Source organism: Nannobrachium achirus (genome assembly GCF_963921795.1).
Source record: "Nannobrachium achirus genome assembly, chromosome: 1".
In the NCBI taxonomy this organism is placed as follows: domain Eukaryota; kingdom Metazoa; phylum Chordata; class Actinopteri; order Myctophiformes; family Myctophidae; genus Nannobrachium; species Nannobrachium achirus.
The window spans coordinates 57,784,260-57,809,933 of record NC_137810.1 but is presented as its reverse complement, the minus strand read 5'-3'; the positions used below and the strand labels follow the sequence as shown (position 1 = coordinate 57,809,933).

General features: G+C 43.8%; 1 protein-coding gene across 1 annotated transcript; it reads right to left on the bottom strand.

The window, feature by feature from the left end:
* Positions 1-1,452: 1,452 nt before the first annotated feature.
* Positions 1,453-24,833, bottom strand: zfyve9b (zinc finger, FYVE domain containing 9b; the record flags this gene model as incomplete). Its single annotated transcript, XM_080730414.1, has 16 exons — positions 1,453-2,154; positions 2,707-2,886; positions 3,626-3,731; positions 6,809-6,971; positions 7,306-7,386; positions 10,597-10,747; positions 12,045-12,149; positions 13,219-13,301; positions 15,588-15,812; positions 17,587-17,742; positions 19,203-19,325; positions 20,107-20,230; positions 20,795-20,997; positions 21,708-21,807; positions 21,996-22,852; positions 24,770-24,833. 16 exons carry the CDS (start codon positions 24,831-24,833, stop codon positions 1,993-1,995), a joined length of 2,883 nt encoding a protein of 960 aa, XP_080586540.1. The 3' UTR covers positions 1,453-1,992.
* Between the last annotated feature and the right edge of the window lie 841 nt (positions 24,834-25,674).

The following is a 25,674-nucleotide window of genomic DNA, read 5'->3' as shown; positions in this document are numbered from 1 at the left end:
GGAATGCATAGCCCACATCCCTCACTACTTATCTGACCCCCGTGCACCCACGCTCTTTCTCCCTCCCTCTGACCACCCTCCCTGGTGGACAGATAACACTGTACAGTTTCTATCATCAATAGCCTCATTTATGCTTCGGCGGAAAACGCCGAGTGACATGTGTTTAGGGCTAAACTTGAATATGTCTTTTGTAAATAGTTTTACAACCAAAAAAAGAAATAAACTAATGGTATTAGTATGCTTTAGACTTTCTAAATTTTGTTACGTTGTCTATTTAAAATTAAAATGCCAATAAATTGAATTTTAAAGTAGCATGTCTCAATTTTGCATTCGGTCATTTCCATGAAACTGGCTTTCACAAATGGCTTTCTTGTTTGCATACTGTATGCGCACACAAATTTGTTTTGGTCTGTCCTGATGGACACTTGACGATGCATCCAGTGAAAGTCGTATCCATTTATATTTGTCGAGCTGCCAAAGTGTTGGGACAAAAGCCCTAGGTTTACAGAAGCACTCTGTTCCTACTAAGTATGAATGCATTTGAACCGCTTGCCCGTGCTGTTGTCTCAGCCATCTGAAGTATGTGGAGCATGTAGGAGTTAAACAAGGGAGCCCATTCTGCTTTGTTTGAGGAGACACATCGGAAGAGCTGCGGATCGAGCGTCCCTTCATAGCGAACCATCACCCACCCGACACAGCCGCCGGCCTGGGTGAACGGAGGGGAGGGGGGAGCATGGCTCAGGGTTGGTCGGGGTCAAAGATAAGTTTATTGAACCTCACAGTCATATCCCTCGTAAAACAACGCTGGGTGAAACTGTATACTTCATATCCATTTAGATAACGCATGATTTAAAGTGTAACATGTCGTCACCGTCGGCCAGAAACCTTGTATCGCCCAAGTTTCAAATTTGTAAGTTTTTTCGTAAAGTGAAGCCCTGTTTCATCATACAAGACTGCTGCACAAATCTAGTGAAAATAGCAGATCTACAAGCACACAATGCACTGCGAGGCGTTGTGTGCTTGCAGATCTGTTATTTTCACTATTTTAAACCATTTTTAAAATGATAAATACAAAATGAACGGTTTTGGACATACAAGGTTTCCACCCGACAGCGACGATATAGTGACATTTCCTGAGAAATTGTACACTTAGTGTACAACCGTCTGTTCAGAGCAATTATTGCAGCAACCATAAACATTTATGGTATATACTGTACCTTTCATGGAAATTCTGCTGAACGTTGAAGCTGTAATTCTTTTGAACGGTAAATTGTGTTTCGTGAAGACTGCTCAAAGTTTTAAATGACCCGAATGGATGGACAGTCCTGAATATTTAAATATTTATATTTATTGTATTTTTTAGAGTCAGTAACTCAGATTCATACGTTTAATTTTTCAGGGTGAACAATTATAATACATCTCATGAGCAATCAAGGAATTCAAATGCATCCAATATGAAACATTCTTAGGCATTCACTCAAGTGTGCATCAAATAGCTACATTTCTACGTCTAGTATGGTACTTCATCAAGTCATTCTCTTTTCTCATTGCTTTTAAGGTTTTTGCTAGGGCTGAATCCAGCTCCCAGCTTTAAAGGCATTCTCAAAATATGGGTATTTGTATTGAAAACATGTTGTGATGTGAATGATGTCAAGCTACATGAAACGGCCACTACTAGTGCAGCGCTGAACCATTAATCTGATGGCTCATGGTGGGTTTCAGTCTCTGCACAGATTGTCTGCTGCTGGGTGCGAGCCATATGACAGGGTGACACGAGAGAACTTTAGACGAGTTTTAGATCCTCTTCTTCCGTTTCTCTACCAGAGATGCGTGGATAGGATGAACACATTCGCAGTATGGTCTGCCCTTTTGAATGAGTGCTTTTTTCCCCCCTTTTTGCTACCAGAGGTTTGCTACTGAAACCCCCGGTAGCACTCGATGAGAAGTGCTGGAGGAAGTGGTTGAGATGATGAGTTTTGAGTATAATGTGTTTTAGGTAATGTTCTCCAGGATGTAGAAGATGAGTTCCATGACTATGGGCTCCTCGTTCCTCTTGCGCCCCCTGCTGTGGATGACAGGGATCAACACACTATCCAGGGCATTGAGGTACTGAGCTGGGAGGTGCTGGCTGTTGCTGCCGGCCACATACCCCACCTGAAATGAGACAGTCAGCGTCACTGAGAGAAAGAGCATCATCTTGATCATCCTCACTGCTGGAGCTTGCATGATATAATAGTTACCTACTCCTCCCGCGAGGGAAATTCAGATATCGCAGCCCAACCCAGCTGCTTTTTTTCCCAGCTTAACCCAGCTTAACCCAGTGCTGCCCACAAGGACCTACATCATCTAGCTCAGCGATTTCCCAACCTGTGGCCATTAATGTAAATAAAACACATTGTGTAAAAATCCCACCAGTGTGAAGTGAGCGGTGCAAAAACCACACGTGTGCATATCTCCAATTATTCGAATTTATTTTGCTGACACACAAAGTGAAACGTAGCAGCGGTTTGCACCGCTCAAAAAACATTTCATGGTTAGTTTTAATAGTTCTAATTGTGATACCAATAAACAGCAATTTAAAGTATACTATGTTGGTGCCATCAAACCACAAAATCTTTTCGGGCCCTTATGCAGAAAAGGTTTTGAACAACGAATCAAACGTATCGTTTGAAATGTTGTATAATCGACATCTTGCACCGTGCTGACCTCTTGGGTGTCAAAAGTGACCCGCAGGCCCAGTTTAGCCATGCCGTCCTCCTTCAGGAGCTTGAGATGTGGGCACAGTGCCAGGCAAAAGGCCCGGGCTATCCGCTCCGTCAAGCGATCGTGTTCGGCGGAGCCGGCTGCAACTCCCTTGGCGTGATCCACCCTCTGTAGAAAAAAGACCTGGACAACACACACTTATGTGCATGTGTGCACACAAATGAAGACACAAATGCAAAGTACTGTAAGGATACCGCTTTGGATGCACTTCCAGTGTTAATGTTCTTCCTGCTGGCCCTGCTGGACTGTCGTCCGTGAAACCTACTGGAACCTACCCTGTCTGAAGACATGCTGTGGTTGAATACTGAATGTATGCAGTACATGTATACGGTACATAGCCTAGCGTGGCCAGACTATATCACTGCGTGGATATGAGTCTGGTACTTCTATATGGAAGGTTTTTTTCCCCAAGGGGTGGGTTAAAAGAATGGCTCTGGACACAATTGGTTAGACCAGACAAATACGGGGCCCTGATTGGTCACCCAACTCTTCGGGGTGAAGAAATGGATTCACAATAGAGCGGGGCCAGACCCAAATCCGCCAAGGGCGGATTCGTCTGATTCCAGGCTATACTGTACATACTGCATATAATGATTACAGTACTGTAAGCTAGGTATAGTATAATATGTCCACAGTAAAATCTTCAGTGTTTTGTGAAATCATCACTGTGGATTTTACAGTGTATATTGTATGCACAGTACTGTACCGCTGCGAGGTATTTCTGTCCCCTGCATCAAGTACTTATTGTACACTATGCGAATGGCCACCGGCTTGCACCAGATACATACAATGCATTTATCTACTCTGGTGAATAGAACGCTTCTGATGTTAAATCGAATGGTTAGTGGATGTTCAGGTCTACCTCAGTCCATCGGATGATCTTCCCATTTTCTTTGTATTCAGACTTCTGGAACATCTTGGTGCTGCTGATGGACTCCATGGATTTTCCATCGATTGGGCTGATAACTCTGGGGGACACAAACCTGCTGTTAGATTTGGTAGGACGCAACTGTCATTTGACCTGAGGATTGAATCAAAGTCTACTAACTGGAGTATTAGACCAGTGGTTTTCAAAGTGGGTGACGGGGCACCCTGGGGTGCCGCCACGGCAGTCCAGGGGTGCCGCGAGACAATTTGATAATATTTGGGATTTATTTGGACACTTGAAAAAATATTTAGTATCATATTAAACTTGAAGTACAAAGTTATTTTCAGTAAGTTCTAACCAAAATGGCTATTATCTCAATGTTTTTCTCACAACATAATCACAAAAATATCGTCACTGTCGGGCAGAAACCTCGTATCTCCAAGTTTCACATGTGTACGTCTTTTGGTAAAGCAAAGCCCTGCTTCATCATACAAGACTGTCCCACAAAACTAGTGAAAACAGCCGATCTACAAGCACACAATCGCAAGGTGTTGTGTGCTTGTAGATCTGCTGTTTTCACTAGTTTAGTACGTTTTATAGATGATAAATACAAAACGAACGGTTTTGGACATACAAGGTTTCTACCCGACAACGACTATATGCTATAAATATAAGGTGCTGGGAGTGAAAATTATAATATAGGGGTGCCTCGGATTAAAAAAATATTTATGGAGTGCCCTGAGACAAAAAGGTTTGGGAACCCCTGGTCTAGACAATGTGCTGCATCCCTCTCCTTTGTTTCCAAATGGATTATTTCAGTGTCAAAACATGTCCTGCTGCAGGTGGGCAGAAGTATAATTCTTTTATAGCCCAAACTGCCTTGCCTGCCACCAGCAGGTCATAAAGTCAAATCCTCATGCAAAATGGATAGGCTGTGCCACTGCCGGGTTATATTCTCTTCTTTCATTTGGTTTCAGTGCTCTGGGCTTCTATTAAAGATGAGTGTTTTGACACTTTAGTCTACGTCTTAGTTAATGGTGGGGTCCCAGGGGAGTCCCCAGCTAAATGATTCACAGTTAGGAAACATGACAGTTCTGTTTGAGGATTGAGGAGTAGACCGGGGTTCCCAGGGATAATAAATCATAATGCGTCTGTGGTTTTTAGTGGTTCCTGTGTAAACAAGCCGTAAAGCTTACTAGGATCTCCTTTTAGTTGACCTTGTACCAGTGATTTGTGCTGTCATGAAACTGTACTTTTTTCTGTTGCAAACTGATAATAAACTCTTCAATTAATGAATCAATCAATGGTGTAATGCCTATAAGGGGTCCTTGACATTATAATGGTTAAGAATCACTGGTAATATCTACCTATTAATCTACCTCCGCATGTGACTACGGTACATGTGAATTATTGTTATATTGTTCTCTTTTGGCCCTTTTCAACTACAAGAACTAACCATGCCGTGGAACCTATTAAACAGCTTCTGGATTTGTTTCCATATGCAACGGCTCGGTTTCAGATAAGGTTCCCAGAACCTAATTTGGGCCCTGCTCAGAAGGTCATAGTAACCCTGAAGGCCTGAACCTGAACTTATACTTAAAAAACGTTTTCCAAAATGACATACTGAAGGGTGAGGGTATGTTGTAAACAGAAAACGTAAACAGAAAACCATCACAGAACTCCACCTGGTTCTGGAAAGTTTCAGGTTATTGGAAGGTTCCGGGTTTATACACACATCGTAGTGGAAAAGAGCCATCTGAAGCCATTAAGACAGAGGTGGGCAACTTAGATGATGGTTGGAGAGGGCCACTATATTTCCACATTCACTCCAGAGGGCCACATTGCATATTGTTACTGTCGAGCAAAAACCTCTCATCTCCAGTAAGAGTAGCAAAAGAATAGCCAATCTACAAGCTCAAAGCACGTCGCAGCGCATCACATTTTGAGCTTGTAGATCTGCTATTTTTGCTACTTTTGAATTGGAATCCTGAATTATCTTTTGTTATTCATTGGAATCCTTAAATGTAACATTTTGATTTAATTGTCTCCACCAGCCGAAGGCTGAGGGAGAGTATGTTTTCCCCTCCGTCCGTCCGTCCGTCCGTCCGTCCGTCCGTCCGTCCGTCCGTTCGTCCGTCCGTGCGTGCGTGTGTCCTCGCAGTTTGTGAGCAGCTAATCTCAGTCACCGTTGGCCCGATCGCTGCCAAACTGAGCACACACACTCCCTGGATGCCAATCTAGAATCAAATCAGCCTCATGGTGGCGCTATAACAGGCCGATTTGTGTGGCCTGGTTGTTACCAGCTAATCTCCGGCGCCGTTGGCCCGATCGCTGCCAAACTGAGCACACACACTCCCTGGATGCTAATTCAGAACCTCTGCCCCACATTTTTTAAATCAGCCTCATGGTGGCACTATAACAGGCCGATTTGTGTGGCCTGGTGGAGACCTGTGCTCGTTTCAAATGCATTTAGTTATACTTATCTTAACTTTATTAACGTAAATACAAATACATTGGACAAAAAAGAAGACTAACATTTCAATACTAAAGTAATTAAAGCAGGTCAGGTTTGCATGTTTGGAACTGTAACAGCTGAAATCAATAATATATAAGTATTCTGATATTAACCTGCAGGCCACAGTAAGTGAATGTGGCCCCCGGGACGCCAGTTGCCCATGTATGCATTAAGACATTAAAGGACAACTTCTTTTTTTTACAACAAGGGTTCATATTTAAGATTTTAATTAGAGAAAAGAAAAAAATTGTGTTAAAATGTTTTAATTTGCTTCGTTCTATTGTTTTATTGCGTTTACCGTGCTAAAATGTGGGGCATGCGTACACATGGGGGCATGCGTACAAGTAGCTAAATATGTCTTTTTAGACACAATAAGCCAGCAGTTTCTTTATTGCTATTTACAGTAACACTTCTAGCCCCCATAAGTCACATCCAACCATGAAAGGTTGCGTTGTATCTTGGGAATGGGCTTATTCTGTGTAAAATGACATATTCAGCCACGCATGCCCCCAACCACTGAAATAAGAATCTCTAAAACAATAGAAAGAAGTAAATGAAATAATTTTAACACTCATCTTTTATATTCTTTAATTACAATCTAAAATATGAACCCTTGTTGTAAAAAACTAAAGTTGTCCTTTAAGAAACAGGGTTCTTCTCACCCTTTGTTCACAGTGCATTTCTCCTCCACCCACTGAATGAAGACCTGCTCCTGGCTGTCTGACTGGTCGAGCCGTCCACAGGTCACGGTGTAGTCCTTCATCTCCCGCAGCGCCCGGCGGAGCTCCGCCATGGTCTCCACCGTGATCTGCACCATCAGCCCGTCTGAGGAGAGGGACAGCGTACAGGAGAAACACACACACAGACAGCAACGAGGACGCACACTCTCATGCACATGAACACGCATGCGCTCCTACACAGGCAGTCTTTTTAAATGTACATTGACACACACACACACACATACACGCACACACACATACAAAGATCGACACTCTAAATAAAGTGTTATTCAGGAGGGATGTTTACTTGCTTCACATACGTAGAACGTACTTAATGTAAACTACAGAATTCCTGGAGGTGAGCAAGTAAACTGTGTGGGGACATTGACTGCCTTTTGAATGCCTTACAACAGACTTGTACTGTATGTAGTCCTTCCTACCTTCCACAATGCTGGACTTGGCGAGGTATCCCGCAGACGCTTTCAGGGCACTACTGAATACAAAGAAGCAAGAGCCAGTAACTGAAAACAAAAACAAAAAACAAACATAGAAAGTATTCATGAGAGTCAAACCCTACATCTTATTTTTTCATAGACAGTCCACCAATCATTGCATTATATCGTTGACGTGCACGTCTATAAAGAAGGTAACTCAAAGTGCCACCCTGTGGTATGAAAGGGATATTACACATCTTATCCCACTCATTCTGGTGTTTCACCTCATTCCAGGGCTTGTATTCAAACATAAATAAAACATTTTGCGAAGGGCAAGGTGAATTACAACCGTCTGTTAGGACTTCCCCTCTCGTTTCTAATTCCATTCGCTGATTGCAGGAAGTTCACACGTTTCTATACTTAGAGAAGAAAGAACTTCCTCTAGCACTCGCTCCATTACAGTATGTGATGGGAAGTCCAGAGACTCCCGTGTCACCAAATCAGTTAAACGAGGTTCTCGTTTAGACCAGGGTTTCCCCAAAGTGGGTGCCGTGGGACCCTAGGGTGCCGTGATGCCAGTCCAGGGGTAGGGGTGGGCGATATGGTGATAATTATCGTGGAGACGATACAATGTCTCCACGATATGCCTTTTCAGAGATATCGTATATATCGTGATACAATTGAGGGAGCCTTGTAAAAAATCCTGTTTAATCGTTAATACAGAGATTCATTGCAGAATTCAATTTAACCCTGCATTTTGGTCTAAATCAGTAGTTCTCAAACTTTAAAATGTCAAGGTCTCCACTTAACTCTGACAGTATACAAATGAAAACAAATGGACCCGTAAGGGTCCATTTGGTTTCATTTGTATACTGTCAGAGTTACATACTTGTAAAGTTCAATTTAGACCTCCCAAAAGGAGGGTCTAGTTTTTGTCAAGTAACTTGAAAAATAACCATCAAAACCAACGTGAAAAAGAACCGTGATAAAATCGTGTATCGTGATACAGCTTGGGAAGATATCGTGATATTGTATTTTTCCATATCGCCCACCCCTATCCAGGGGTGCCTCAGAATAATTTGATAATACTGTATTTGGAATTCATCAATATCACTAATATCATGTCACTATGATTTGTAAAACAGACCTTATTTGCACTCTACTTGATTAGTTATTTTTCCATCTATGGCCAACCCTCTTCACCAAAAATAACCAATCTACAAGCTTGTAGATCGGCTATTTTTGGTGACCTATTTGGTCCCCAGAATAGGGATGCTGGGGTTCAAGTGGTTAAATGTCAAGTATAAAGTTATTTTCAGTCAGTTCTGAATGGAAACGGACATTTCTCCGTGACATAGCCCTATACCGTATCTCAGGTGGAAATATGTGCATATTTACCTCGCGTAATATGATGTAAGATTCTAAAAATTAACAGTGTAATTTAGGGGTGCCGCAGATGAATAGGTTATTTAGAGCAGTGGTTCTCAACCTGTGGGTCTGGACCCCCAGGGAGTCCACAAATGATTTTGGGGGGTCCCCAGATGATTGACTTAATGTGCAACATTGTTTTCTCACTCAACAGTAAACAGAAGTAAGTGTATAGAGGGTAACTGCACATTTCTAAACTAGAAGCAGTGCTCTTCCGAGCACAGGTCTCCACCAGGGCACACAAATCGGCCTGTTATAGCGCCACCATGAGGCTGATTTAAAAAATGTGGGGCAGAGGTTCTGAATTAGCATCCAGGGAGTGTGTGTGCTCAGTTTGGCAGCGATCGGGCCAACGGCGCCGGAGATTAGCTGGTAACAAGCAGGCCACACAAATCGGCCTGTTATAGCGCCACCATGAGGCCGATTTGAAAAATGTGGGGCAGAGGTTCTAGATTGGCATCCAGGGAGTGTGTGTGCTCAGTTTGGCAGCGATCGGGCCAACGGTGACTGAGATTAGCTGTTCACAAACTGCGAGGTCGCAAGGAAGGACGCACGGACGCACGGACGCACGGACGGACGGACGGACGGAGGGGAAAACATACTCTCCCTCAGCCTTCGGCTGGTGGAGACAATTAACAATTCAAGGACTTTTAAGACCCTTAATACATGTAAAATAAAAAAGAATTAACATTTGGCCATATTGTAGAGGTCTTCGGACCTGCCCGAGATCCGAAATTACCCGCGATCCGAACCGCCCCGAGCCGGGTAACGGGGCCGTTTTCGAGCTTTTACCGCGGGGCGGGCCGGGGCCGGGGCCGTCTGCCCCGGTTCCCCGGGTATCTCCTGTTACCCGAGTGGAGCCGAGACAGGCCGAGATTGAAGTGAAAGCGAACGCAACAACTGCACCAAATAGATAACGCCACACGATGGCACTAAAGATGCAGCATGTAATCTGTTGCATTGGTTGTGAGAACTGAGAAGTAAACTCACTCAGTCACAACAACACTGACTGTATCAGTTGGATTGTTATTATTATCAAAGATATTAACGTAACGTTTTGGTTAACGGTTTACAATGGAGTTGTCATTGCGTGTTGTCATGCTCTGCAGAGCAAAATGGACACTCAAAGCAGAAAGATATAATGAACAACACATGCGACAGAAAACGATAGCATTAGCATTGGCTAGCCAAATAAGAAGGAATAAAAACATGGATTTATTTGTATTTACAAACTGTCCGCATTGACTTACTGGTCTGGGAAAAGATCATCTTTTGGCGAGAGGCACAGCGCCGCTGACAGCAACAGCAGCACCGTGGCGACGTTAGGTAAGAAATATGTCTGATACAACTCTTAATATCATAACGTTGGCATTCTTTCATTTCGGGGCGACAGGTTCGGGTCTCGGATCTCTCGTTCTGCTCGGGTATCGGATCCAATTTTTCTAATAACAGGCGGGGCCGTTCGGATCGGATCCATCACGTCTCGGGGCTGATCGGGTAACGGTTCTCAAATTCCAAATGATAGACGGGGCCATATGGGTCCGGGTCCATTTCCCCCGGGTCCTTTTGGGTTCGGGTAGTTCAAATTGGACCCGTGAAGACCTCTACCATATTGTCAAATATCTGAGGCAGAAATTGTGAAAATAGCAACGCGAGGCGTTGTGAGCATGTAGATCTGCTATTTTCACAATAGAACCGTGTTATACAAAATGTAATGCCTCAACTCTAAGTGCTTGTCGGGGTGGGGGGGTCCCCAGTTCAAATATGATTATTTTGGGGGTCGCGGTCTGAAAAGGTTGAGAACCACTGATTTAGAGGGGTGCCCTGAGTCAAAAAGGTTTGGAAACCCCTGGTCTAGACCCTGCAGACCTTTGCGTGGCTGATTGTGAATGCTGATAGCCTGCGTCTGATACTGGCCGTCCTCTCCCTGGACACAGATGAGGTGGGAGTCCGCGGCCTCGTTGAAGCACGCTCCCAGCGCCAGCACGTGCTCGTTGGACTTGTTCAAGGCCTTCATCAGCTGAGGAGGAGAGGCAGACAGACAGACAGAGGACAACAGAGAGGTAGACAGACAGACAGAGGACAACAGAGAGGTAGACAGACAGACAGAGGACAACAGTGACCGATGAACATACAGCATGAGCTGGAAACCTCTGACGCAGTCAGAAAAAGCTAAGGTATGGCAACATGACTGGTGTCTTGAACGCGCGCGAAGGCGCGCGTTCAAGACACCAGTCATGTTGCCATACCTTATCAACAGGCATGATTCATTTATTTTGAGAAGTACATTTTCTTTTTTTCCCCCCGTTTCTATGGTTTCTTGGGCTGGATATGGCTAGCCTCGCAAGCCATCCCGAGTTACGTCATCACCAATGTGCTTCCTTTCTCGGTCTGGTATCCCTCCCATCGAGTCTCTTTATGAGAAATAGGTTCTTCAATTTCCAATCAAAAGGCTGCATTTCGAGCGAACCCGCCTCACACCGCTCCTGATTGGTCGAGCGGCTGCTACAGCTCTCGCATTTTGACAACAAACATGGCGGACCCCATGTCCGATGCGAGTTCACAAATCGCAAATAAAAGCTGCATTAAGCGAAGTTTTATCTGAAATCAACGGCATCTCATAACTTAAAAACGAACAACAGTTTGCACCTTTGGAATTTCTGTCTGGAAAAGACGTATTTGATGTTCTCCCGACGATGTTTTGATGCGCTGATGACTACTGACTGGACCTGTCAGTCAAAGTGAGTAACTACGTCATTGCGTAATGCATTGTCTACGGAGGACTCCCAGACTCTCCCCTGGGAGAGTCTGGCTGTTGCGAGGCTAGGATATGGCAGCCTGGCTGGAACAGTTGTTCAAGTGCAGCTAAACTTGGAATGTTAGTAAATGTGCCACAATTAACAATAATGCATTGCACCTGTGGAGCTGAAATGTGTTGAATACAATTATAATACCTTGTTGAAGTGACCATTTTGTAAAATTTTGCATTTGTACCGGTAGTTATTTTACTGTATTTTAACAACATAATAACCAGCACAGATAGACAAAGAGACATTCATGTATTTATATTTTAAAAGTAACTTTTATTTCCCCCCCTGAACCCAGGGTATGGCAGCTGCATACCCCCTGCCATACCCAATTGACACCCCTGCTCTGACGACAGAATGACGGTGCCAGCTCCTTTCAAGGTCGAGAGTTTTTATTTATGTTTTATATAACCTTCAGTCAACCATCTCTCTCTCTCTCTCCCTCAGAAGCATCGGGACAAACATAAAGTTAATGGCATTACATTATGGCATTGTACCATTAAAGCATACCTCGTTATAGCCATTTGTTGGAATCTTTATGCATGTCCTCTGAGCCTCCAGATCCACAGTGAGTCCTGGCACCATTGGTAGACTGTAACGGTAGTTTCTAAAGTCCTGCAAACAGAACGAGAGCAACATCTCACAGTTTACGGTAGTTTGTTAGTTTTGTTGCATTCTCTCTTAAAGGGGAATACCACTCGTGGAAATGTGTGTTGCCTAGAACTGGAGGATTGATTGTGGGGTTTGGCTTTGCAAAGTACCATACACTTTGATGTCATCAAAGTGTACTTTGCAAGCCAAACACCACAATAAATCCTCCAGTTTTTTGACATATAGTTCAATGTTGAAAATGAGCGGTATTCCCCTTTAATCAGCTTCAACTTTCAACTTCACCTACTGTATATATATCATCCCTCAGATTCTACTGTCACAGAAACATGAAAAATGCATAAAAATGCATGTAATAATAACAGACAAGAAATGAAATCTTCACTAACATTGAAAACAGAAGAACATAAAACCACACAGAGGATAGTCATTGCAGGATCACGGGTTATCTCAGCCTTTAAACTTCTATTCCTAACAATTGGTTTTCTCATAATATTGGCAACCTGGACATTGAAGCTCATTTTACAGTTTCTCTGGATAAGAGCATCAGATAGACGTCTAAAATGTTAACGATAAGGGAGGTCAGGGACGTACTGGGCCCCTGATTCAGCCCGGGTAAAAGAGTTGGAGAGGCCCTCATTGCGCGCTATATAGAGAGATCTCTCTCTATAGCGCTGCTGCTACTCAAAGATTTGCCATTTCAGATCATGACAAGTGACAAGCCAGTGGGCCAGTTACATGAGTTATATTTCGTTGTTGTCGGGTGGAAACCTTGTCGGGTCCAAAACCGTTTGTTTTGTATTTATCATTTTAAGATGATTTAAACTAGTGAAAAAAGCCGATACGAGGTTTCTGCCCGACTGTGATGATTTACTTTGTTGGCCGCCCAGCCTCCAAAATGGAACGAAGGCAGACATTTTATTTTTAATTTTTTCCTAATGGCCTGCCTGGACCGGCCGGGAATGAACCGGCCGTTCGGGAGTTGCCCCGCTTTTCCCAATGGCCAGCACGTCCCTGATGGAGGTTTAGCAGTAATTAGAACAAGTATAACTATAAGGACAGACGCCTTCCTCACCACCAGCAGTCTCATTATGGTGTGTCCCGTCTCTCCAAACAGGGCCTTCCTGAAGCGTACGCTGTACAGTGGACACGGGTAGACTGCAGAGAGACAGGAACAAAGGAACAAGGCAACTAGATGAGAGTGTTTTAACTGGAACATTCAATACTGAATTTACACACACACACTCACGCACGCACGCACACACGCACGCGCGCACACACACACACACACACACACACACACACACACACACACACACACACACACACACACACACACACACACACACACACACACGCGCGCAAACGCACGCACACACACACACACACACACACACACACACACACACACACACACACACACACACACACACACACACACACTCTTGATCATTTATTTATGTCCACGTAAGAGATACAATACAAGGACACAAATATTACAAGGTGCTGTAAAAATGTAGTCAGCAAATCTTGGACAAAATATCCATTACCCACACACTGCTGCTTGTACAAGGGTACAAGTAGCAATGTCTTCGCCATATTTGGCGGCTACCAATAATAGAAGAGATTGCACAGAATTTTGCAAGCTGTTTAGCTGCTTTTTTTTGGCACCCCAAGTTGTTGGACCTATGTACATGTCCAGCTGCCAAAGATGAACACAAGTAGATTGCTATAGCCTTCAGGGGTACAACACACACACACACACACACACACACACACACACACACGCACACACGCATACACACACACACACACACACACACACACACACACACACACACACACACACACACACACACACACACACACACACACACACAGAATACAAAACACTGATGCTGACCTTCAAAGCAGCCAAAGGTATGGCTCCTCCATACCTCCAAAACCTGATCAACCCCTACACCCCCACCCGTTCACTTAGATCAGCCAACACAGGGATGCTGACAGAACCCTCGCTAAAAACCCCAGGACAAAAATCCACTCGTCCGAGACAGTTTGCCCTCCTGGCCCCCAAGCTAAACTCCCTGTCGCACTTAGAACAACGGACTCACTCGCTAGCTTTCGCCGTGACCTTTTCAGACTCCACCTAAACCCATAGCACTACTGAAACACTCAAAGACCAAACATGAAGCTAGTTAGCATTTGTTTTTTAGGTTTATTAGAACCTTTTTTTCTTTACCGATTATATAGTTTTTTAGATTGATTTTATTATATTGTATCATATTGTATTAGTATATTCTATTGATTATATTGTTTTTTAGATTGATATTCATATGCACTTGTCATATTGTTGCTGATGTTCTGACATATTATCTTGTTTATTATAGTGATGTATTACCTGCTTATTGTAAGTCGCTTTGGATTAAAAGTGTCTGCTAAGTGCCTAAACTGTAAACTGTAAACTGTAACCAGGGACGTGCTGGCCATTGGGAAAAGCGGGACAACTCCCGAACGGCCGGTTCATTCCCGGCCGGTCCATTAGGAAAATCTTTTAAATAAAATGTCGGCCTTCGTTCCATTTTGGGGGCTGGGTGGCCAACAAAGTAAATCGTCACTGTCGGGCAGAAACCTTGTATCTCCAAGTTTCAAATTTATAAATTTCTTCGCAAAGCAAAGCCCTGCTTCATCATACAAGGCCGTCGCACAAAAGTAGTGAAAACAGCAGATCTACAAGCACACAACGCCTCGCGATGCGAGGCGTTGTGTACTTGTAGATCGGCTGTTTTCACTAGTTTAAATCATTTTTAAAATGATGAATGCAAAACAAACAGTTTTGGACATAAAAGATTTTCACCCGACAACGACGATATCTGAACTGTCGCTGGAGTAGCGGGAACGCCACCGTCGCCCCCCCTGCAATGTTGTGGCCCTCGGCTTGGTACCCTAGACATAATTCGGCCCCTTGGGGAAAACTAATTGGGGAACCCTGCTGTAAACTGTAAATTATACAACAGGTAGTCGGACTCTCAATGGAAAACAGGCTCTCCAACAGTGCATATAACGAGCACAGATGCACTGTCTCTCATCAAGTGAAGAAATCAGCTGCGTTGGTCATGAAAGACAGCAAGCGCGCCTCTCTCCCCACACTATGCTAGGCGGCTGGCTAGCGGTTTTCATGTAACGTTCAGGGACATAGTATCTAAATGTGGCATTAAAAAAATACAAATTCCTATCGAATATCTTAATTACAATGAAATGAAGTTGACGTGTTTTTTTTTTGGGCAACAGTTGTATAATCGCAATATTACACTCGAGGGTCTGCATATAACACGGTTATCCTGCACGACAGCCTTACTGCAGGAACGAGCCGACAGGCGAGTTCCGTAGGTAGGGCTGGAGTGCCCTCTCGTGTAATATTGCTTACTGTAACACACACTCTCTTACATCGGTACTCGGCCCCCAGCCGCAGCATGAGGCGCAGGGGGAAGGCTTTGGCCCAGGCGATCTCTGCCCGATGGACCAGCAGGCCGAAGAGGCAGGGCTGGTTGGGCAGAGGAAGGCCGTGCACGGACTGGAGCGTGGAGCGCACGTAGAGGAAGCCTGCGTGTTCGTCACTGCCCAGGAAGCAACCGCCGAAGCGGGACAGGGTCAGGTGGCTCACGATCTTCCCTAGAGGAAAAACAGTGGATGTCAGGCCTATCTATTTAGGACTGTATACTTACAGGACATGGTGTTAAGTATTTTAAACCAAAATAGTGTCACGCAAAGAATATCCTACGCTTCTCCAAAAGTCAAATGTCCAAATTAAAAAGAGGAGGTAACCAGAATACAATGCAAAAAAAAGAAAGAAAAGAAAAACGTCTAATGCTTTCAATTATGCATACTTTGCAGCATTTTTCTTGCCTCACAAACACACAAAATACTTAAACATGTAGACTACTTGACAAAACAACTCTTCCTCAGCCAACAACCTGTTCTTGAGCCTAGACAACACTGTAAAGGATGCTTATTTGAAGGTATTAAATGTTTTTTTCTTTTTTTTCCTTTTTTTGCATTGGGCTTTTTATTGGTCTGATCTTTTTACTTTGAACCAAAATAGTGTCCATCACTCATTAAAACAACAAAAATGTTATCTTTTGTAGAAGCCCGAACCCTGTTTCATTTTGTATCAGATGCCAACGTTTGCTAAAATGTCAAAAGTGCATGTAGGAACTTTACTAAAGTATGAGTATGTACTGTATGTGCATACTGTCTGATACTGCATGTACAAACATGCTAGCCTGACAAACCATCCCTGTCAATCACAGGGCCTCGAGTGCAGACGCCCGAGTGGCGCCCGTAGCATGCTCCCATACACATGAAAATCTATAGGCTTTGTCTTCACCCATGGCAGGTGTTAACGGACCATTTCACCTCTGGGACAACCAGATCTTATTTTATTGTTGTTTGGGACACGATCAACACAATCCTGAGTTATTTTTTGTGTTCAATCTGTGTTTTTAGATATTTTAGTATTTCAGCATGCTACAAAGCATCATAATGATGCTTTGTAGCATGCTAAAATACTCAAATATCTAAACCTCTGTCCCAGAGGTGAAATGGTCCTTTATGATCCACACTGCCAATAAGTAAGCGCTGCAAAAAACTGGTCTACAAGCCCGCAAACAAATGCAACTTTGATGCACGAATAGCAGTGCGACTTGAGGGAGCGAAGGCACAGTCAGTCAACGAGAGAGACAGAGAGAGGGAGCAAAGCGAGAGGGATGTTTCCTCTAAAAAAATCGACAAAAAGATAGAAAAACTAAAACAAACACTCGATTTGGATTCTGTACCCAGTGGCGCGCAAAACACAGCTATTTCTGGTGCATAACACACTGAGTTGCTCAATCACTAAATCAGCAGAAATATGCCAACAGTTACTGACAGTTATTATGCAGTGATGTTGTAATTGTCACAGATGAGACTTTCTTCCTCATTTACTGTCCTGTCAAGGTTTTGTATTTCTGTATGTATTACAGTATGTTCTTAGATCTATTATTCCTGTCTGCCTCAGCTGTTTCTCATTCGTAATCACTCCCCTGTGAATTTTTGTCTTGTTCCCTTGTGTCTTGTTGTCAGTCCTTGTTAGTGTGGTGTCAGTGTGATAGTATAGTTTGATAGCTCCTGTCTTTGTTCATCTGTGTCACCTGCAAGACCTGCATTAAAACACACAGTCTTGGGGTATTAGGTGTGTACTACATCTTGCCTTGGTGTCCTGCATTTCGGGCGTCACCAGCACAAAACACTAACATGTAACAATGTTCTGACTCTTTGTTTCTACGTTAAAAGAGCCCCAGAATGTTATTTGATCAAATGAGTACCTCATGACCTAAGAGTGAAATCCCAACAGTGAGCTAAACCAAAGAACCACACTCCACAAGTACACTATTGTGCAATGGCTGACCTGTGAGCGCGTCCCTGTACAGCTGAATGAAGTGGCTGAAGATGTCTTTGGGGAAGCTCTTCTCTTCAGGCAAACACTGCAGCAGTATCACCACCTCCACCTGGCCTACTGCATGCATGCCCTTCGACGTCACACACCAGCACTTCCTGTTGACATCTACACAGAGTCCACATACAACCTCAGGAATCAGTGTCGTCTATAGGCTTATCATTCGCTGCAAGACGTGCAGTTTTGCGTTGCCCGGCGATCAGATTTGCGCCTACGGATACGTCTGGGGAGATCTACATTTAATGTATTTGCTAAAACAGTGGCCAGAACGGCCTCTAACAAACTTAAAGGTGATACACCATGAAATTTCACTTTTCCTATTTTAAAACCTTTTTTTGGGGTCCCACTAGCACCTTCTATCCTCACAAAGTCCCATTTCTGACCGTTGTGTCTTTCTCTGGTTTTGAGAAGGAAAAGGTTAAAAGTATACCACGGGTTCTTAAAACAGGCTGTCCAGATTTGCTGCCGATTGTGACGTCATCATCGGCCGTTTTTTTTTTTTTTTTCAAAAAAACATTTTTTTTAAAAAGATTTTTTTTTCTAATTTTTTTTTTTATTTTTTCAAAAAGATTTTGGGGGGGTGGCGCAGTTCAGGCCAAAGGTGGTACTGCAGCTGAAATGCTCTGAGAGCCATTCAAAAATGAGAGAGGCTCTCTATTCAGGAGTGGTAATTTAGCCTCAAACCTTTTGAAAAACGTTTTTGGGACATAAACAATATGACATAAATACTTTTTAAATGCATGGTGTATCACCTTTAAATCTACTGCTTTGGAAACAATCCTTCTGTCTTTGCGTTGTTTCTGCAATGCAGTTATTTTTTTAATCTCCAAATTGTCTCCAGACAGTTTTAGCAACTAGATTGAATTTAGATGCCACCAGATGTATTGGTAGGAGGAGATTAGCCGCAAATTGCAACACTAGGTTTTCTTTTATTTGATGAATCTAGGGTTGCAAAACCTCCCATAGGGATTCAATGCATCAAAATGCTTGTTTGTTTTTTTTGCTATCTGATTGTATTAAACGACGTCACCAATATTGCGGCTCTATGGAAAGCTTGAATTATGCTCTTTCTATCTGCAAAGTGTTTGTTTCAGAAAGATTGTCTTCCATATCCAAACTTGTCTTCCATATCGCAACGTCCTGCTACCTCCTGCATTATGTGACATTTAGAACCAGGTGGTACACAGGACCGCTGAGCGACATCCCACAAGCGCTTTAAAGTCCAATACTTATAAAAGATTATCACCTGAACTGAATTTCTTGACAGAAAGTCACTCATAACATGTCTATGGTGGATTTTTCTGAAACAAACACTTTGCAGTTTGACGTTGTTTAATACAATCAGATAGCAACAAAAAAAAGAAAGAAAAAAAAGAAAGAAAAACGTTTTGATGGACCTAGATTCATCAGATTATAAACAATCTAGGTGTTGCAATTTGCGTCTATAGGAGGAGATCTCAGATCGCAGTGGCTACGCAAGACTATACCCGACAATGACGTGTGTAAGCTGTTTTTCACGCAAACTGCTGAGTTACTGACTGCTGAGCAAGTAAAGCAAATGCACATACAGTTAACCAGTTTGACCATGGCAAGCAGGTTAGCGTTGAGGACAAAGACCAGAGGTTTGGGCCTGCCACTCTCCAGCTCTTGAATGAGAAGCACCTCAGACGGTCGTTCCTCCACAGTATAATCTGAGGAAGACACAGGGTTACACAGATATTAAGGAAGACACAAGGTCACACAGATATCAGCCTGGAGAGTCTGTTTCAAACACAGACACTCTGTGCTCTCACTTTCACCACTATCTGCTCCGGCAGGCTTCTGAGATTTATCTGTGGTCGCCGAGGACGAGCGCAAGCTTCATTAAATTTTTATGTAAGAAAGCTGGCTCAAGGACACACATAACAATGAATATTTCTTGGATGAGCCCGATTTTAAACATCGGAATCTAACATCAGTTTAGCATTCATTGCTATTGTTAATTAACCTTGATTGAACTTGTGTGTAAGAGCTATTATTTTTTTTTCTTTCTTTTTTAACTATCATGGCCAGTGGAGATTAGTGGCAGGGTGTGAGAAAGCACACACACACACACACGCAGGCACGCACGCACACACACACACACACACACACACACACACACACACACACACACACACACACACACACACACACACACACACACACACACACACACACACACACACACACACAGTGCTGCACATACAGCTGCTAAACCGTACTACTAAGCAATTCCACCGGGACACACGCTCCTTGTTCAAGAGGCACACTATCGTCCAGGATAGGCAGAGGCCAGAGAGTGTGTCCTGGGTAATTAGTGGCGATATGAAACGATGACCTTTTAGTCACAAGATAACATTGTGCTGTACAGTCTCTGAGCTCGCTTCAATGGGAGACCATTACTGTACGTTGTGTTGTGATAACACGTGAATAGAACCCGTCCTACTGTACCTCCTTTCACTCCGGTTGAGGTGAGGATTGGAGGTAGGCCATCCAGGGGGATAAGATTGGCAGAGCTACTGATGTGGCTGCTCACTATAGCTGCAGTCCCCCAACCATATGGGCCACATGCCTCCTATATGACAGAGGGGAGAGAGGGGGCAGGGGCACAAGGCAGAGAGAGTGGGCATACATTGATACGTATTATAGCCGGTAGTCAAAATAACTGGTTCTCAACGTTGGGTGCGGGGACAACCAGGGGACAGCTAAATGATTTAATTGTTAGGAACCATTAAATGGCTCTGAGAGTATACAGATTGAACCAAAAGCACCAGATGGACAGGTACAGTCCTTATTGGAACCTTAGGTAATAAAAAAAAGGTCTTGTAAAGAAAACAATGAAGGCAATCTACAGTTCCCTGGGTCATTATTGAGTAAATTGTAGAATTTCACTGAACAAAAACATCATGCCGTTGCTATCAGATGGAAAACCTCATATGTCCAAAACTGTTACTTTTCAGAATTCAAATAAAGAAATATGGAAAATAGAAGCTCTACAAGCTCAAAAGCCGAGAAGCTATTTTAGCTACTTTTGTGTGACACTATAGCATGACAAAGTACAGGGCATTAACAAAGTTTAAATATGGAGATAACGATGTTGTTCTCCACAGTCAAATGAATGTTAGGATCATTATCTCACATTGATGTTGGTTTCCTGTGGCCGAACGGCTCTCCTGGTCTGAGGTGAGCCGACGGGGCTTTCCACCGGTCCTCCCCGGCAGGGTCTTCTCATGAGTGGTGAGAGAGTGGGCCCTGCTCTGACCGGTGTGGTCGGTGCAGACTCCGACTGCTTATGAATGTCATCGGCAAACCACACCCTCCTCCTCCCTCGGGGAGGTGTCCCTGAGGGGAACAAAGTGTGACAGTCAAGCAAAGTCATGCCACATGTTGTAAACAATGCAGTTTTTTAGTGGTACCAAGTGGGGGCTGCCAAGTTCGCAGAGGGCGCAATTGGAAAACCAAAAAGTTCAAGTGAATCATAAATAAATAAACACGCTATATCATTTAAATTCTAATTAAATTCATAAGAAAAAAAATGTGCTAGTTTAACAATTTTCAATCTGGTGTCCCTATTTTAGGAATTGAATAGACTTTTTTGTTACCACCACGCTCTTGACTGGTGTGGTGTCCTCTTAGATCATCAAACATGCATAGAAAATTGATCACACCGTGGCAAGAGTTAATGCATCTTACGATGAGAAACAGAGGTTTCGGGTATCCGGCCTTCCTCAGTGTACACAAGGCTGGATAGCCAAAATGTCTGTTTCTCATCCTAAGATGCAACAAAGCAAAAAGAAAAGTATCTCTTGCCACTGTGTGCGATCCATTTCCTATGCCTATTTTGGGCATGTCATTAATGTAAAAAATGTTGTAACCTTTTCAAACATTTTCTGACATTGTAGGGGTAGGCCAGGCCATTTCGGAAGGGGTGAAGGGAAGCCTTCAGGGGATATGGCTATATTTGCGGGTTCCCTGGTGGTAAACATTATCTGAAATGACCTTTTGTCCTGAAACGACTCCTTTCTCATTTTTAACAAGGGTTGAATTCTCACTTTTAAGAAGGCTTGAGTGACAGGAGACACAAACACGTCCCTCCTTGCCATCCAGGTGTGTGAGACGGAACTTCAGATTAGAGCAGACTGCACAGAAAACCTGGGCAACACATGGGCACACATCAATTCACCATCTGCACAATGAACCACCATTCAACACACTTAAAGATAATTTGAGATTGAACTGATAGGATAAAAAAGGAAACAAGCAGTTATTTATCACACTAAATATCGAAATTCTAAACTTTAAATATAATAGATCTTCTAATGTGTCACCCATTTTCTTACCTTCCCGCAAGCACGGCAATGGTGTCTCCTCTTTGTGAAAGTAAACTTGACCTCGCACTTCATGCAAACCTGCGCTTGGGCATCAGGCACCCACACAGGAGCCACCTCCCCAAGGACACAGCCTCGCTCCTTTGCCAGAATACCAACCGGACCCGATTGGCAGTCGTTGTCAGGATCTACTGGGACTAGCACGTCGGAGGAGGCTGTGGTGTCAGCCCCCGTCACTCCCACTCCACTGGCTGCCTGGGCCAGAGTGTCTCCGTTGGTCTCATGGTGTCCATTAGGTTCTGGGATACGTCCCCGGAGCTCATTGTTCTCCAGACTGCCATTCACCTCGTCCAGGTGAACATCTGAAGCACTGGGCTGCTCCAGCCCGCTCTCCTCCACCTCCTTCTCCTCGATCACAGAGTCCTCCTTGGACGGGAGCGACTGGGGCTTTTTATTCTCCTCCTCTTCCTCCTCTTCGGGCCACGCAGCTTCAGCAGGGCTCAGCACCAGGGGACTGCAGGCCTCCCCGAAGCTCCTCTCCCCCCACGTGGAGAGGGTGGTCACAGTGCAATGGCCCTCCTCCAGGTGTTTGAGGAGCCTCTGAGATTGGCTCTGCAGCTGCGGGGCCGCAGGACTCTTTTTGGCCTGCCACGGCTGAGCGGGTTCTGACGTCTTCTGGCCCGCGACGGGCTTCCCATCGGGACCTTGGACGGTTCCATCCGCGGGGGCTTTGGACGGGGACTCTGGTCTGATGTGAGCACAGCTGCCCAGCCCTGGTTTAGTGACGTCCCCATCTTTGAGCACCAGGAGGCAGGGTCTGTTCAGCCACTGGTGCTTGGTGTCCATTAGAGACGGAGTGTCCCCTTCATCTGCCGATATGGGAGTGTGTTAGGATTATAAAAGAATCTATTCTCCATCACTCAAGCAGGCCAAAGGACACACTCGAGTGCACATTGATTCTCTACACACAGACCAATGCCACATAACGCACCAGTGGCACTCAACACAGCAGGACACACTAATGCTTCAGGACCCAATCCGAGAACGCATGCACACACGCACGCACACATTGATTATAACACATTAGTTGGAGAAACTTGTGTTCCCTGGAGTAATAATGGGCACTAAACAGCTTGGGCCCATTTATATCATCACCCCCTCACTAAGCTAATAGATTTCAATCATCACTGAAGACCCATTACATCACTTCTTGCCCCTGAAAGGTGTATGTGAGCTGAGTCACACTATAGTGGAATATCGTCATTGCTAAAAGGATGCCAGCTACTCTCTGAAGAGAGATAGTTCTGCTGCAGATCGGTTGGCGGACCGAAAGGTACTTTATCGAACCATCAATGTTCAAAGGATGATTTAGCCAATGAATGGTCCTTTAGTGCTATGCAATGTAAATAACTCTTAATGGTTCTGTAGGCTACATTTTCCCATTGAAATCTGTCATTTTCAGCAAGCCCATAACAAGCCTCGACGGCTTGAAATGATTCTGTGTTCAATATACAGTAGGCTACAGCAGAACCACAAATTGATCTTTCTGTTCCTGTGCAATAGTCATCTTGGGTTGTATAATATCTTTTGTAGATGCATAACTGATGTTATTAAAGACATATTTGCTTATGGCATTTTTATGACCATATGCCATGGTCTTGTGGTACAGTATAGCTACATAGTATAGTGACAGACTAGGGCTTAATATATTGCCTGGCAATAATTGAACCATTGATTTTCTGTCTGTAGGGCTGTTGCACCTTCATGATGTATGAATTGGCATAGGGCTATTATATGGGCCTGTTTATTCAGCATGGTAAACAAAAGGTCTAAGCAAATATGGGTTTGTTTTGATACCAGCCACGGTTATCTCAGTCAGCTTAAAGCATATAGGCCTATAAAATGGATATTTTAATAACTGTTGACAGTTGACACTGGACAGCATAGATTCCATTGAGATAATCTATAGTAGGCTATCAATTTCATTTACCCAGTAACCACACAGTGTTTCATGATGAATTAAGGCACTGGATCATCATCCAACTAATTGACAAAAGAAGAAGAATAATAATAAAAAAAAAAGATATGGCAAATATTCAGCTGTCTACTTAGGCCTCCTGTATACGTCGACAGTTCATACACTGTCGCTGTCATAGTTCAACACACCACATAATAGGCTATACAACCGACTCATTCAAATAAACCGAGAATGTGGCAAAAAAAACTCTCTCAAATAAACTATTTTGCCGGGATAAAACTGCATTGCAGGTGCTTTGCTAAAGACCACCGTCGCTGCCAGTCATGCTGGCGGACCACCGAGCAGAGAGCACATTGACGGACCATCGCCGGTCAGTGTGACTGCTCGCTTTCAGCTGACTGAGCGCTCGTTTCGCGGGACAGTGACGCATCTAGCCTATGCCTATCACAACACGTGGAAATGTTTAATCCGCTTGCGATCACTGAACACAGCAATGCGACATTTGCTCCCCGTCCCGCAAGGCGAATTCAAGCAGAACATGTTCCCTGATGATAATTATAATATTCGCCGTTTAATAAAAACAATTGCGAGTGAAGCCCGCTCTCCGTGCGTTGAGGCACACGCATGTTTTAAGGTGGAGAGAGGAGGGCTATGATGATCACCGAGCGCCACCAAATGCTAAATCAGCGTTTTTTCCCTCTGACATAAACACAGGCGGCACAGAACAGAACCATACATAATCCTGCAATAAACGCACCAGTAACGACTGAATGAGAATCCCTTGAATGAAATCAATTAAGATTCTTACCCTCCGTTATTGCGCCCAGAAGACTCTCGTTCTGCTCATCCCGGGCAGTGAAGAACTTGAGCATTTTAATCTATAGCACATTTGCGGGCTGCTGTATGCTGAGAGGGGAACAGAATTAAGCAGCGGTCTCTCTCTCTGCCTCACAAGCGGGGGATTGGATGATTTCAGCTTCTCTGGCTGCCCCCCCTCTCCCCCCTCTCTATGACCCCCCCCCTCTCCCCTCACTGCAGTTCTTTGAAGAAACTCAAGAGGTGTGCATAAATGTATCTCTCCAGTGTGCAGTATATATGAAAACATAAAGTAGAAAACAGTAGAAGCATAGTGTAAAAAAGCGTTTTCAATAAGACATGACCTTTTTTGATTATACCATTTAGGCCTGAAAGCAAATGTATTTGGCCACGGACCCCCCCATCTCAAAATATGTTTTTCCGAGGGACCAACCAGAAGCAAATATTTGACATTTTTACAAATATTCTTTTAAAAAGGTATATCCAAAGACTTGCAAAAAATACAATTTTTCAAAAATAGCAGATCTACAAGCTCGCAGCGTGGCACTCGGTGCCGCGCTGTGAGCTTGTATATCTGCTATTTTTCAACAGTTAAAGCATTAAATAATTCTAGGCCTAAAACATGGATTAAAACAAATTATTATATGCAAAGTCGGTTGATGTTTAACACACACTGCTGTTGAATAAAACTGGACAAGTTGCTTGATCAGCATCATTGAATGGAGAGGCATGTACACTATAGGCTACTCATCAGCACTGCACTGCATCATCACTTGGGGTCTATGCCATCACTGTAGCATTCTGCTTGGAAAGCATCCATGGAGCCTCGACTAAACTAAATGTCTGCGGTAAAAAATAAAAGAATGAACTAAGGCAGGGGTCTTCAACGTTTTCAGG